We start from the raw sequence: 11648 nt of genomic DNA on the forward strand, positions 1-11648 counted from the left end.
ACACACACACACACACACACACACACACACACACACACACACACACACACACACACACACACACACACACACTCTAAAGCAGTAAATCACCAGTGGCCAACATTTACTACGCCATTGTTTTTGTGTTTGTCTGTGTGTGTGTGTGTGTGTGTGTGTGTTCTGACCTTCTCTTGCCAGTGGAGGATGCCAATAATGACGAGGATGAAGACACACACTCCAATCAATGCGATGGCCGTCAGCAACACGCTGTTGCTAGGAGTCAGGTACAACTTAGCGGTCCAACTTGAGAGAAAGGGAGGAAAGTGAAATAAAAAGAAGACTTGCCATATGCTGTTTTTATGTTTCATCTGACAGAAAAACAATGCAATTACCACATAGCACAAATTAGCTGAAATTGTTTTCTCATTAAGTTTAAATAAATAAATCTCTCTCTCACTTTCTTCACGCAGCTGAACCAAATGAAGCTCTGCTGGTTTCCAACTTGCATGTGTTTCCAGCAATCCCACAACTTTGATATATCGAATTCATCATCTCACAATCTGTTAGATTGTATGTGAGAAGAATACCAAGGCACCTGTTTTTTATAGCTAGATCTCATTTGACTCTTGGTGTGTGTCTGTGCACAAGTGTTATGTGGATATATAGAGGAGGGTGAGAATGTGTGTGTGTGTGTGTGTGTGTGTGTAGCCATCTGGAGCTCCTCCTGGGGTTTGAGTTACATGCGCTCACCGTCATCATAACATGAGAACACATGCAGCGAGGTGTGTGTCTCTGTGTATATAGAGACTGTTTTGTGAAGACACACCACAGGGACACTATCTGTGTGGAGTTGCGGTAACATTATCTTGAATATGTCGTGAAAATGAATCAAAATGAGGCGCTTAAAGAGTTGAACGGTATCCTTAGCAACAAGCATCAACGGGGTTCCCTGCGAATTACACTGCTGTGCACAAGGAAATCAGGCATTGACAGTGTGACCTATCTGTGCACTAAATATGCTATCTCTACGGGTGTAAGAGTTTGTGTACCTGCGGGGTTTATTGTGTGGGAAGGGGATGACAATGAGCTGAGAGTTGGGAATGATGGCCGTCCACTCCTTCTTCCTTATTTCCTAAAAAGAAACAGAAAATAATGGAACTGGGTATGCACGTCCAAGGTTATACATCACGGTAACAATATATCCCTACACGTGCAGATTTACCCATGCACACACTCAGAATATGTATGTTAAGTCCTCTGGGGCAGATGTAATAGGGTCCCATGGTTTTCCTTAGCTACGGTGGAGTGTCTATTTTAAGCTGTGCGTTTAAGCCACAGACAACCTGCTACTTGAAATAAATGTCTCTGACTGTGGGAGCAACACAGTTTTCCTAGCCGGTGTGCATCTGGCTGTGAACAGTATATTTGCATGTGGGATTACGTATTTCTGTGTGTGTGTGTGAGAGCCATCTGCACAACAAGTCGTAATCTCAGTCTCTGTCTCGATGAAATATACATCATCTTTTCATCCTGTAACTTAAATACGAAGTATGGAGGTGAAGGTTTCTGCTCAACAGCGACGATATGTTGCTTGATTAGACCTCTTCTCTTGACCGTGTCGGCGTACACTGGGCTTGATTGACAGCTCCCTTAGTCTCCTGCTAGTTCTGCTGTAGCTGTGTGTCCTTTAAACGTTCTGAGAGGATTTGGGCACTTGGGTGTTTAACTGGACAGAAGAGTTAACCATCAGAACTGAAGTAAAACATTTGCCTGTAGCACTGTGTTTGACTTGGCCTAAGTTCAATTTTCCTTTTTAGTAGTAGTCGCCGCCTTAAGGCTTAACGCCCAATGATGACATGTGACATCAGGCAGACACAGGACCGTATTTAACCTCTGCATACAACAGAGCTTTGATTTCTGGCTTTCTTTTTCACCTTCCACTCAGTAAAATGTTGTTTTGAGTCTTGATTTAGCCCCTGCTCATGCTCATTAGGGGTTAAGAGTTTAGTGATATAAACAGGGTTGAGGGAATCATACTGAGGATTTAAAAAGTTGTAATCACGCTTGTAGGAATTTCCAGTTCTGCATTTGGCAGAATCAGGAAGTGCCGCTGCTCTTTAATTGTGGCTCTCCGTTCTTCATCCATTGAGAGGAATCACAGATCGCAGCTATTCTGAAGAAGCGTGCAACGACGGCATCGCTTTTTACATAACGAGCACATTCCCGCCGCCAACCGCTGTCGCTTAGCTCTTGGAAAGCGCTGCCGTCTGTGTGGAAACTGGCGGGGGAGCAGAGCTAGAGACGAGTCAGCCTCCACTACTGCTGCCTGGGAGCAGATCCGATCTGGCTGTTTGGAAGAGAAAAGTGTTCCCAAGTCTTCAGAGAGAAAGAGACCCTCTGGTTCAAAGCCAGGGAAACTGGCACACTATGCGAGAGCGAGGGAGACAGACACAGAGATGGAGGGAAACAGAGGGAGGGAGAGAGAGAGAGAGAGAGAGAGAGAGACTGACAAGTAGGGGACTGATTAGTGAAGTAAACCACTTTGAGCAGCAAAGGGAATCCCCTGGGCAGAAAATAAGTGAACAGGAGGAGAGAGACTCAGAATGATTGGACGGAAGATATCCAAGAGGATTTTTACAAAACCTCTCCTTCTGTGAAACAACAGGCAGAAACTTTCATTATGGAGGGGGACCTTAAAAAGGGCCCTGCAGGGGAGAAAGCAAGAGAACGGAAGCAGGACAGTTATAAAGACTGAGAGAGAAAGAAAACAAGAATAGGAGATCCAGAAGATAAAGAGAGTCGACAAACAGAGAGATCCAGATGTGCGGCTGAGCAGGGTGGTGTGGCGGTCAGGATTTCTCCTCTTTGTTCTTTCCAAAGCTCAACTTCGTCATTACAGGTGGATCTGATGGAGTTACTCCACTCCCTAGCCCCTCTGGGTGAAAAGAAAATCTACTCGGCGCAATGGACCGGGTCATTAATGCATTCATTAATTCACTTTGTAGAAGCAACGGGCGAGGAGGAGCAAAAAAAAGAGGAGTGTGCGAGATGCACCACAGCTCCTGAGCCGCGGACCAACCCATCTTCACTTCGAATCAACTGCTTGATAAAGATCTTGGTCCCACTCAGGAGTGAAACAAGGGGCCCTGGTGACTTGTATTCAGTGTGACAAGTGCAACATGAAAGAGAGAGAACACAGAGCGAGAAAGAGAGCAAGAGCGAGAGCGAGAGAGAGAGACAGAGAGAGAGAGAGCAGAGATAGATGATGAATGTGGAGATGGTGAGAGAATGGAACTGAAGACATCTGAAGAAGTGTGGTGTAGAAATGTGTCCAACAAATAGATTAAAATATGAACCTAATCAATTATTTACTTTATTAATATAACGTTGGCTTGTAGTATGACAGGAGGCACACACATCCAGAGTCAATCATACAGTATATCCTCTACGCTCAGGCTTGTTCTACATGTGTGTGTGTGTGTGAATCTCAAAGTAAAGACGGGGGTGTTGATATTTTATTCAAGCGGGGAGGTCCTGCACCTTTAGCAATCTCCTGGGGGGTTTCATCACTTTTCTGATACATTATAAGAGATATGTGGAATCTGCCATGAAGAAACTGTTTATTCAACAGTGGTCTACTCTTTAATGAAAAGGAAAAAGCTTTTTCTCACTGCCATCGCCTCTAGTGCCTCAGTATGCCATCATATTTATTCTGACAAAATGGGACTACTACTAATGCTGAAGGCTGCAAAATATGCCTCTTAAAAATGTATCCCTGTGGAGCAGGATATGTTTTGTTGTTAAAGCGTAATACAGACTTATCAATCAGCAGATCAGACTGTGGTCATACCGGGCGGCTTCCAGGTAGCAATGTGGAACTGTGCGAATGGGATCCGGTCGTCGTTGGACGGGATAAATAAAGGTAACAGGTTTCTCCCATACTCTTGTATTTCCCTCATTTGCAAACATTATGAAGACACAATCATTTGACAATTGATATAAACATCTCACTTTCACATCTTTTGTTCATCATCAGCATCAACTGGTGCTTGAATAAGAAAATAAACAACTTCTACCAAGAATTACACCTTTAGGAAAAGATAAGGAAAGAAAGAATAGAAAAAACAATGCTATTTCTTTTCAGTGTTTCTTATTTGATAGAAGAAAATCCCTGTTCTGAATCTTCAAACAAGTCTCATCATCCTCAGACAAAATGCCCATTGTGAAATAAAGTCTGAGCGGTGGAGAAAAAATAACTATTTGCTCTCTGCTTTTAAACTCACTTTAAAAGTGCTTGAATATGGCTTACCATGAATTACATTTTAAAAGATGTTCTAGTTCATAACATCATGATCCCAAGGTGAGTTCTACTCATCTCTCACTCCCTTTTTTCTTATACTTATCAAACTGACATTAAATGTCTCAGCCGAGCATGCCCTACACGTTTATATCAAGGACTGGTTAGGGTGCTAGGAAATGACTTGATTGGGTACGTAAGTGGAATTCTACGTGTTCTAGTATACTGTTTTTATGAATTTGATGCAGTTTGTGTCCTGGGGGTTGAAGGGTTGTTCAGCACACCTACTTCATTTTCTCTGTCTGTTAGAGGTCTCAGACACACCTCTAAAACTAAATAAATGCATCTCCCTCAAAACACCTGTGAGACGATGCCGCCTGGGGCTGCTACTACAGGAGTGCTGTGAAGTGTCTGGGTAATATAACCCTCTCATGTATCCTCACCGTCTCTCCAGGCTGCCGGGGGATGCCGACGAAAAGGTGGTCTAAGAAGTTGGCGCTGCGTCCGAGGCCCAGCACAGTGTAGGGCAGCTGGAGGGAGAAATGAGCCGACTGGCTCAACTGACCGGCTGCAGATACAGAGGGAGAGAAAAGACTATTTTTAATATCATAAAAGCCTTAAAAAAGTACTGTGACCCAGTGTAGGTCCACATCACTGTTAAAAAATGATTGCCCCTAGAGGATGAATTTCTTCTGGTGTCACCATGAGGTTGACATTTAAGTAAAACATCACAAAAACTACCAAATGGATTGCAGTAACATTTTAAGCCCCTGACACACTAAGCAGAGGGCCAGCCCCCGGCAGAAAAGGCAGTCGGACTGATCAGAGCCTTGGAACGCACCAAAGTGATGAAACGTAATACGTCTCCATGACAGCAGGCGGCGCTAATCTGTATTGTCGCTCAAAAATTAAAACTAGCAGCTGATTGCACTGACCTCGTCACACTGATCGACCGATTATCAATTTAGTGTGTCCCGGCCTTTATACAGACATCTGTGGTGCCAAGAGATTGAATCCTAATGAGCAGGGTGATCCTAACATTTCCTCCAAATCCACCAGCAGGTTTAAAGTAATTCCCCAATCTGTTAAAATACCTCCACGCTGACAATATGGATTGGGAAAGAATTTGGTACAGACATGCATAGTTCCCACAATGTATCCCCTGACCTTTCCTCTAGCCCAACAATGAGATTCACACTGGCAGTTTTTAGTGACTGTTGGAAGGCCAGCAATGAAATCTGGTGCACATATTCATAATCCACTCAGGGTGAACTGTAATAACCCTAACTTCGTATCTAACCTCATCATTAAGTCTATAATTGCATGTACTATGTATGTACACATACCAAGCATGCCAAACACTGCTAACATGCTTAATTAAGATGGTGAACATGGTAAATATACGCGCTGGACATCAGAATGTTAGCATGCAGCACAAAAAAAAGTTCCATAATAATCCGCAATTTGTACTCCTCTCAGGCGTGACATAATGGGCATTATTTATTTTGACCCCAAGCCCTGCTTGGGTCATTCTCTCGAAATTGGCTGGGCATATTTGCATAATATGTAGATATTTTTTAATAAAATCTTTGTACAAACTTAAAAAAACTACTAATGCACATTGTAGCATTTGTATTTTGTGTTTTCTGCCCCTTTGAAACAAAACTAACTGTGGAAGAACCCTTGTGTGAATACAGCTCTGCACATTTTCATTCATTCATTCTGCTCAATGCAACGAAGTTGCCAGCGGTGTATGTTAACATACTGTAACCCCAATTTGCTCGGGGGGTCTGCAGCTGCAACGGCCCTGCTTTTCCAAAGAAATCACTTAAGTTCTATGTAATATAACCAGCTTTAACCTAACCTATCCTGACCATGATTTTCAGCAATAAGACTAAACTGTACAAGTAAAGGTAATGTGCAGCGTGAGGCTTTTCTGACATGACGAAGCTTTATAAAAGATATAAACGAGAGTGGGACACCTGAGACCAGTCCAACACCTCTCCCACAACCTCCCTCCTCCTCCTCCTCCTCCTCCAGCCTGTAATCTCTCCCTCCTTGCTTACTATTCTCATTCAACCATTAGTCTCTTGTTTCTCCTTTCTGCTCATCATTCTCTTCCTCCCCTGATACATCAGTCTGACTTGGCCTTACTCATTTCACTTCCCTCCTGCTCGTCTCCCCCCTCTCTACCCTTCAGCTGCTGTGTCTCGCCCACACCACCCAACTCTGCCAAGTGTAGCCGACATAAATCAACTTCTATGTGGTAAACAAAGAGAGGGAAGGAGAGAGAGAGAGATTGGTGGAAGGAGAGAGAGAGAGAGAGAGAGAGAGAGAGAGAGAGAGAGAGAGAGAGAGCCTGGAGGCAGCCAGTGATCAGAACTAATGTGGATGGACTGCTTATTGCAGGCCGAGAGGAGCACAACGGCTTTGCTTCTCTCTTTACTTTTTTAATCTATACCTCACCTCAGTTCAGTTAAAAAAAAAAAAAGATTGTCCAGTTCATTTTGGCTACCCCTGCTAAACCTGGGTCACATAGGTCCAGCGCTACAGTGCTGTATGTTAGTGCAATAAAAGGTCGTCCAAAACGCTGTTATGTAATTGCTCTGGCTCCAGCCGGTCTGAATGCTGAATAGACCCATCGACTTTTGACACCTTTTAAACGAGAAAGCTTTTCATCAGTCATTTGTCTTTATTTCTTTGAATTTCTCTTGCTGGCTATCACTCTATGTATTCTTTTTGCCAGTTGTTGTAGTGCTGGGGTTGCTGAGTGTTGTGAAAGGGCAGCATAATGGCCTTAATCACAACGCAGATAGCCAAAGGGCGGGGGAGACGGACAGAAATATTTTCTGTTTCCAGGAAGAGCTGAGCAGAGTTTCATGGACATTGACTTGTTCAGGGCAGTAAAAAGCCTTCGCTTCTAACAGACATTTATGATGAATCCTGAAGTGTCTGACATTTACAGAGAAGTGTGTGTGTGTGTGTGTGTGTGGAAACTGCTGTATGGACTTTTATACACGATTTTTAATGATAATCTAGTAAATTCATTAACAAAAACAGAAAATGAACATATGGAGAGATATATCAACAGTTAATGTAGCCTTCTAGCCATGCTAGCAGTGTGGCTCTAGGGATGGGGATGTCTTTCAGTCGGTCCACCAGTTTGGTCCAGATTGAAATATCTCAACAACTAATGCATGGATCGCCACATAATGTACTTTTCCTCTAGCGCTAGCATTCAAATTTTTAGTTTTTAGGTAAATAACTTTTTTTTCTTCTTGTTTTTTGCCTTTAGTCCTATGGGACACCTTTAGACCTGAAAGGAGAGAGAGGAGGGAATGATATGCAGCAAAGGGCGGCAGGTCGGAGTCAAACCCGCGACCGCTGCATTGAGGAGTAAACCTCTATATATGGGCCCTAGCTCTACCAGTTGAGCTAATCAGGCGCCCAGTTTTGAGGTAAATATCTTAAAGTGCTCATATTATGCTCATATTCAGGTTCATAATTGTATTTAGAGCTTATACCAAAATGTAGCGTTATTAAAGCATTTGTCTCTGAAGTAAAGGCTGGACTACAGTAGAGCTGTTTGGAGCAGTTTGTGAACAGGGGTTTCTGTTGGAGATGGTAAGTCCCTCTGGGGGGGGGGGGGGGGGACAACGACTTTATGCTTTATCACTTTGTAAACATGTGACATGCACAAAAAAGCATAATATTTAACAAATATTGGATGGATGAAATTGGTCCATAGGTACATTCATGGTGCCCAGAAGATGAATACTAACCACTCTGGTCATTCTGTGACTTTCCATCCGCATGTCAAAGTTTACACCTATCCAGTGAAATGTCTACTCAGTAACACATGTTACACGTGATCTATTACATGTTACTTTATGACCAAATACATTATGTCTTTAGTCATAAAGAACATTCCTATCAGTTTCTGTTGTACTTAGTGTTTCATACTACCAATGCTAAACTAACAACCTGGTAAACCTCATACCTTGTAAATACAAGCATGTTAGCGTGTATCTCAAAGCACTGTGCAATACAGTCTAACAGAGCTGCCAGCATTGCTGTAGATTCTTTTTTTGGGCTTTTATTACCTTTTATTTTAGAGCAGCCGGAGAATGGAAGGAAAGAGGGAGAGGGATGGGATGATTGCAGCAAAGGACTGTGGGTCATATTGGAACCTGGGCCGCTGCCAAGGACTCAGCCCCACACGTGTTGCACACTCTGCCGGGGGTGAGGTCGCCCCGTGGCTGTATATTCTCAAGTCTTGTTCCAAGGTGACTTGCAGCCCGATAAAGAAAACAAAATGTACAAGTGTGTGTATTCTGATATGCTGTACGTAAACACACACACCCCGCTGCTGTGAATCCGCGGGAGATGACAAAAGTCATATCTCGGCCAGCGGCACGCACAGCCTGACAGAATAATTTACTCCTTACTGAGGAGCAAACACACACAGGGAGCTGTCATACCTCCACCTAACTGAACCTCGGAGGAAACTTTACAAAACTAAAAACTGTGGAGGTCCAAACATGTTTTGGTGCCCCATTCAAGTCTAACTGGAAAAAAGGCCTGCTTTACTTTACTTTAGACCTTTCATAGAAAGATCCTACACAAGCCTAACTCATCATCAATCACAAAGCACACACTTTTATGGGGCAAATAATACATTAGGTAAATAATGTATGCAAAAGCCTGAAGCTCACTTGGCAGGGAATAAAGTGAGGTGTGGAGGTGTGAGGGAAACACAGCTACTGGATCTGACCAACTAAACAACCACCAGAAGCCAGAGGAGGTTTTTAGTTTTGCTGCTTATACCGAGCAGCTCCTGTCACCTGTCACCTGTAAATACTAGTAATCCCTTTCACTTACTCCTGTTTTTATTAAGAACCATGAAGTGGCCTTTATGGTAACGCAATTTCTTGTTGATATCCACCAATAAAAATGCCAAACTGACACAGAGGAAGAAGCATGAGTGTTACTTTGAGATGGATCCAGCAGGGGAGGCCGTTTAAATCAGCCCAATGCCACTCGGTCCATCCCCACCTACCCCGTCCATCGGGCTGGACAGAACAGGATTTGGGAGGGGATTGGACCTTTGAGCCAGTTTGGGTTTGATGTTTTTTGACAGACTGCTGCTCCATGTCAGAAGGCACAAGGTCGATGGCTTGCACTCTGCCACTCAGCAGAGTGGGTCTGAGTGTATGTATGTGTGTCTGATGGAGGATCAAGGAGGGTTACATTGCAGGCAGGGAGTCTGGCTTAGCGCCTGCTAAGTGCTGTGTGTGTGTGTGTGTGTGTGTGTGTGTGTGTGTGTGTGATAGAGAGAAGACTGGCTAGGAATTGTGGCCTCGGCTGGAGAAAAGCCATTTCACAACACGGGGAGGCTGGCAAAGGGTATTATGCAGAGCAATGTATCGGAGTGTCTGGGCTGTGTGTGTGTTTGTTTGTGTGTGTGTGTGTGTGTGTGTGTGTGTGTGTGTGTTGTCCTATCTTTCTATGGCAGAGACAGTGGAGTCTTTGGCAGGGTATTCCACCCTGTACACATGACTGACAGCCTACAATCCATTTCTTAGAAGACAAAGCGGATTCAAAGCAGCTGGCCTGGGCGGGTGCGTGCATCATTTTCACAGAGTTGTCAACACACACACACACACACACACACACACACACACACACACACACACACACTCCGATATAAAACACATTTAATGAGTTAGTGTTCCAAAGCCCAGGCAATCATACAAACCACTCAGGACCACACACATACGTCTAAAAGTAGATACACTGATCTCTAAAGGTTAGAGAGAAGGGGAAACCAGAAAGCTAAAATACACAGAAGAAAGTAGAAGAAGCAGCTCTTCTCCATCTGAGTGCTTCATTTAGGTATCCAAATATTTTGGTGTTTATGTCCCTCAAAAATATTGCCCCATTCTGCAGTCTCCAGTGGACGGAACTTGATCATTCCACTTGTCACCGCCATTGTTAATAAGAACTTGTTCTTAATGATTTGCCTGTAAAAATAAAAGGTGAAATAAAATAAAAAATTCCATTACCCATTCCAAACTTGGATGGGTAGAATACACAAGATGACACAACTTTCAAAAGTGCATTAACATTTAGGTTAATATTAATTTAAATACTTTTAATAACGGTTTCTGTAAAAACAAACCTTAGTTTATAACTGAAGAACTTTTTTTCATCTGATTACCAGTGCATCATGGAGCATTGGTATGTCCTATGTTGGAGCCATTTCATTGGTAGACCAGCGTGTGATGCTGGATGTGTAAAGGTTTATTTAAATGTGGCCTAATTGGTTCAAGGTCACAGTTTTAGAAGGATAATGATTAAGGATTAAAAGAAGAGCAGTTATTTTGTTGGATTCATTTTTTGTTTGCTTTAAATAAACGGATTGTCATATCCAATGTAAGTCTGAAAGTCTTGGACGACAAGTAATTCACTGACAATTCTTATTACATAGACACGCTTTTACATAGATGCCATGTGTTAATTTCCGACCAAACAAACAACAAATGTGCGCCACCATCCTATATCAAGGTAGTCCACCAAGTATTTATCTAAGAGTCGAGTTGTGTAACTAGCGTCACAGCAGCACTGAAGAGATCTGCACACTGAGGCTCCAAATAAATAGTGTACGGTATTTCTCTTCTCAACATTTCAAACTACAAAACCTTCCTTAGGCTAACATTAGTGCCTAAAATACTTTTGTAAAAACAGTTAAGGACTCTTAAAAACATCCTAATGCCTATTTCTTAAACATAACAAGGCAGTAATAATTCAAAGACAAGATTTCTAAGTTAGATTTCGTAGTCTCTGGACTACAGTAGTCTCTGGATAGCTGCATAGGCCTGTACTTTTCGATGTGAACTACATGTGTAGTAATATGTGATGTTTTAGGAACACATTTCTAAAGACTCACATTGTTGCTGACTGATAAATGTTAGTCACTGAGTACAGAACACATATTCATATGCACATTAAATGATTTTAGATGGAGCAGTGTGGAATCTGGATTTAAGATGTTTTAATGGCGTTTTCCTGCAGTGGTTTGTTGTTTTTTGGGTCAGGGAAATACATTTTGATTGTCCTCACATTATCTTTCCTAATTTTTCTCTCAGTGGGATAGCAAACAGCGAGGACAATGACTAGGATGTTGAGATCCAAACTGTCCCCCTAATGTTGAAACTGAAAATATGTACTTCCTTGGGGGCATAATAATGTGAGAAACAGGGAGAGAGAGAGAGGCAGACAGACACAGAGAGGACATGGATGCCTCAGAGAGGGCTACAGCATGTTAACATGTTAAAAGTAACACCATACAGTAGTGTATGTGTAGAATATA

At 42.7% G+C, this 11648-nt stretch overlaps 1 protein-coding gene across 1 annotated transcript in view; it reads right to left on the reverse strand.

The window, feature by feature from the left end:
* The window catches only part of itfg1 (integrin alpha FG-GAP repeat containing 1), a 28732-nt gene that overhangs the window by 7959 nt on the left and 9125 nt on the right, over nucleotides 1-11648 (reverse strand). The window contains exons 3-5 of the mRNA XM_034871391.1: nucleotides 4720-4844; nucleotides 1029-1111; nucleotides 165-282 (exon numbers count right to left, since the gene is read on the reverse strand). Coding sequence (XP_034727282.1) covers nucleotides 165-282; nucleotides 1029-1111; nucleotides 4720-4844 — 326 coding nt within the window. The remainder of the gene's footprint in view (nucleotides 1-164; nucleotides 283-1028; nucleotides 1112-4719; nucleotides 4845-11648) is intronic.

This window comes from Etheostoma cragini, chromosome 1 (assembly GCF_013103735.1).
Source record: "Etheostoma cragini isolate CJK2018 chromosome 1, CSU_Ecrag_1.0, whole genome shotgun sequence".
NCBI classification, from domain to species: domain Eukaryota; kingdom Metazoa; phylum Chordata; class Actinopteri; order Perciformes; family Percidae; genus Etheostoma; species Etheostoma cragini.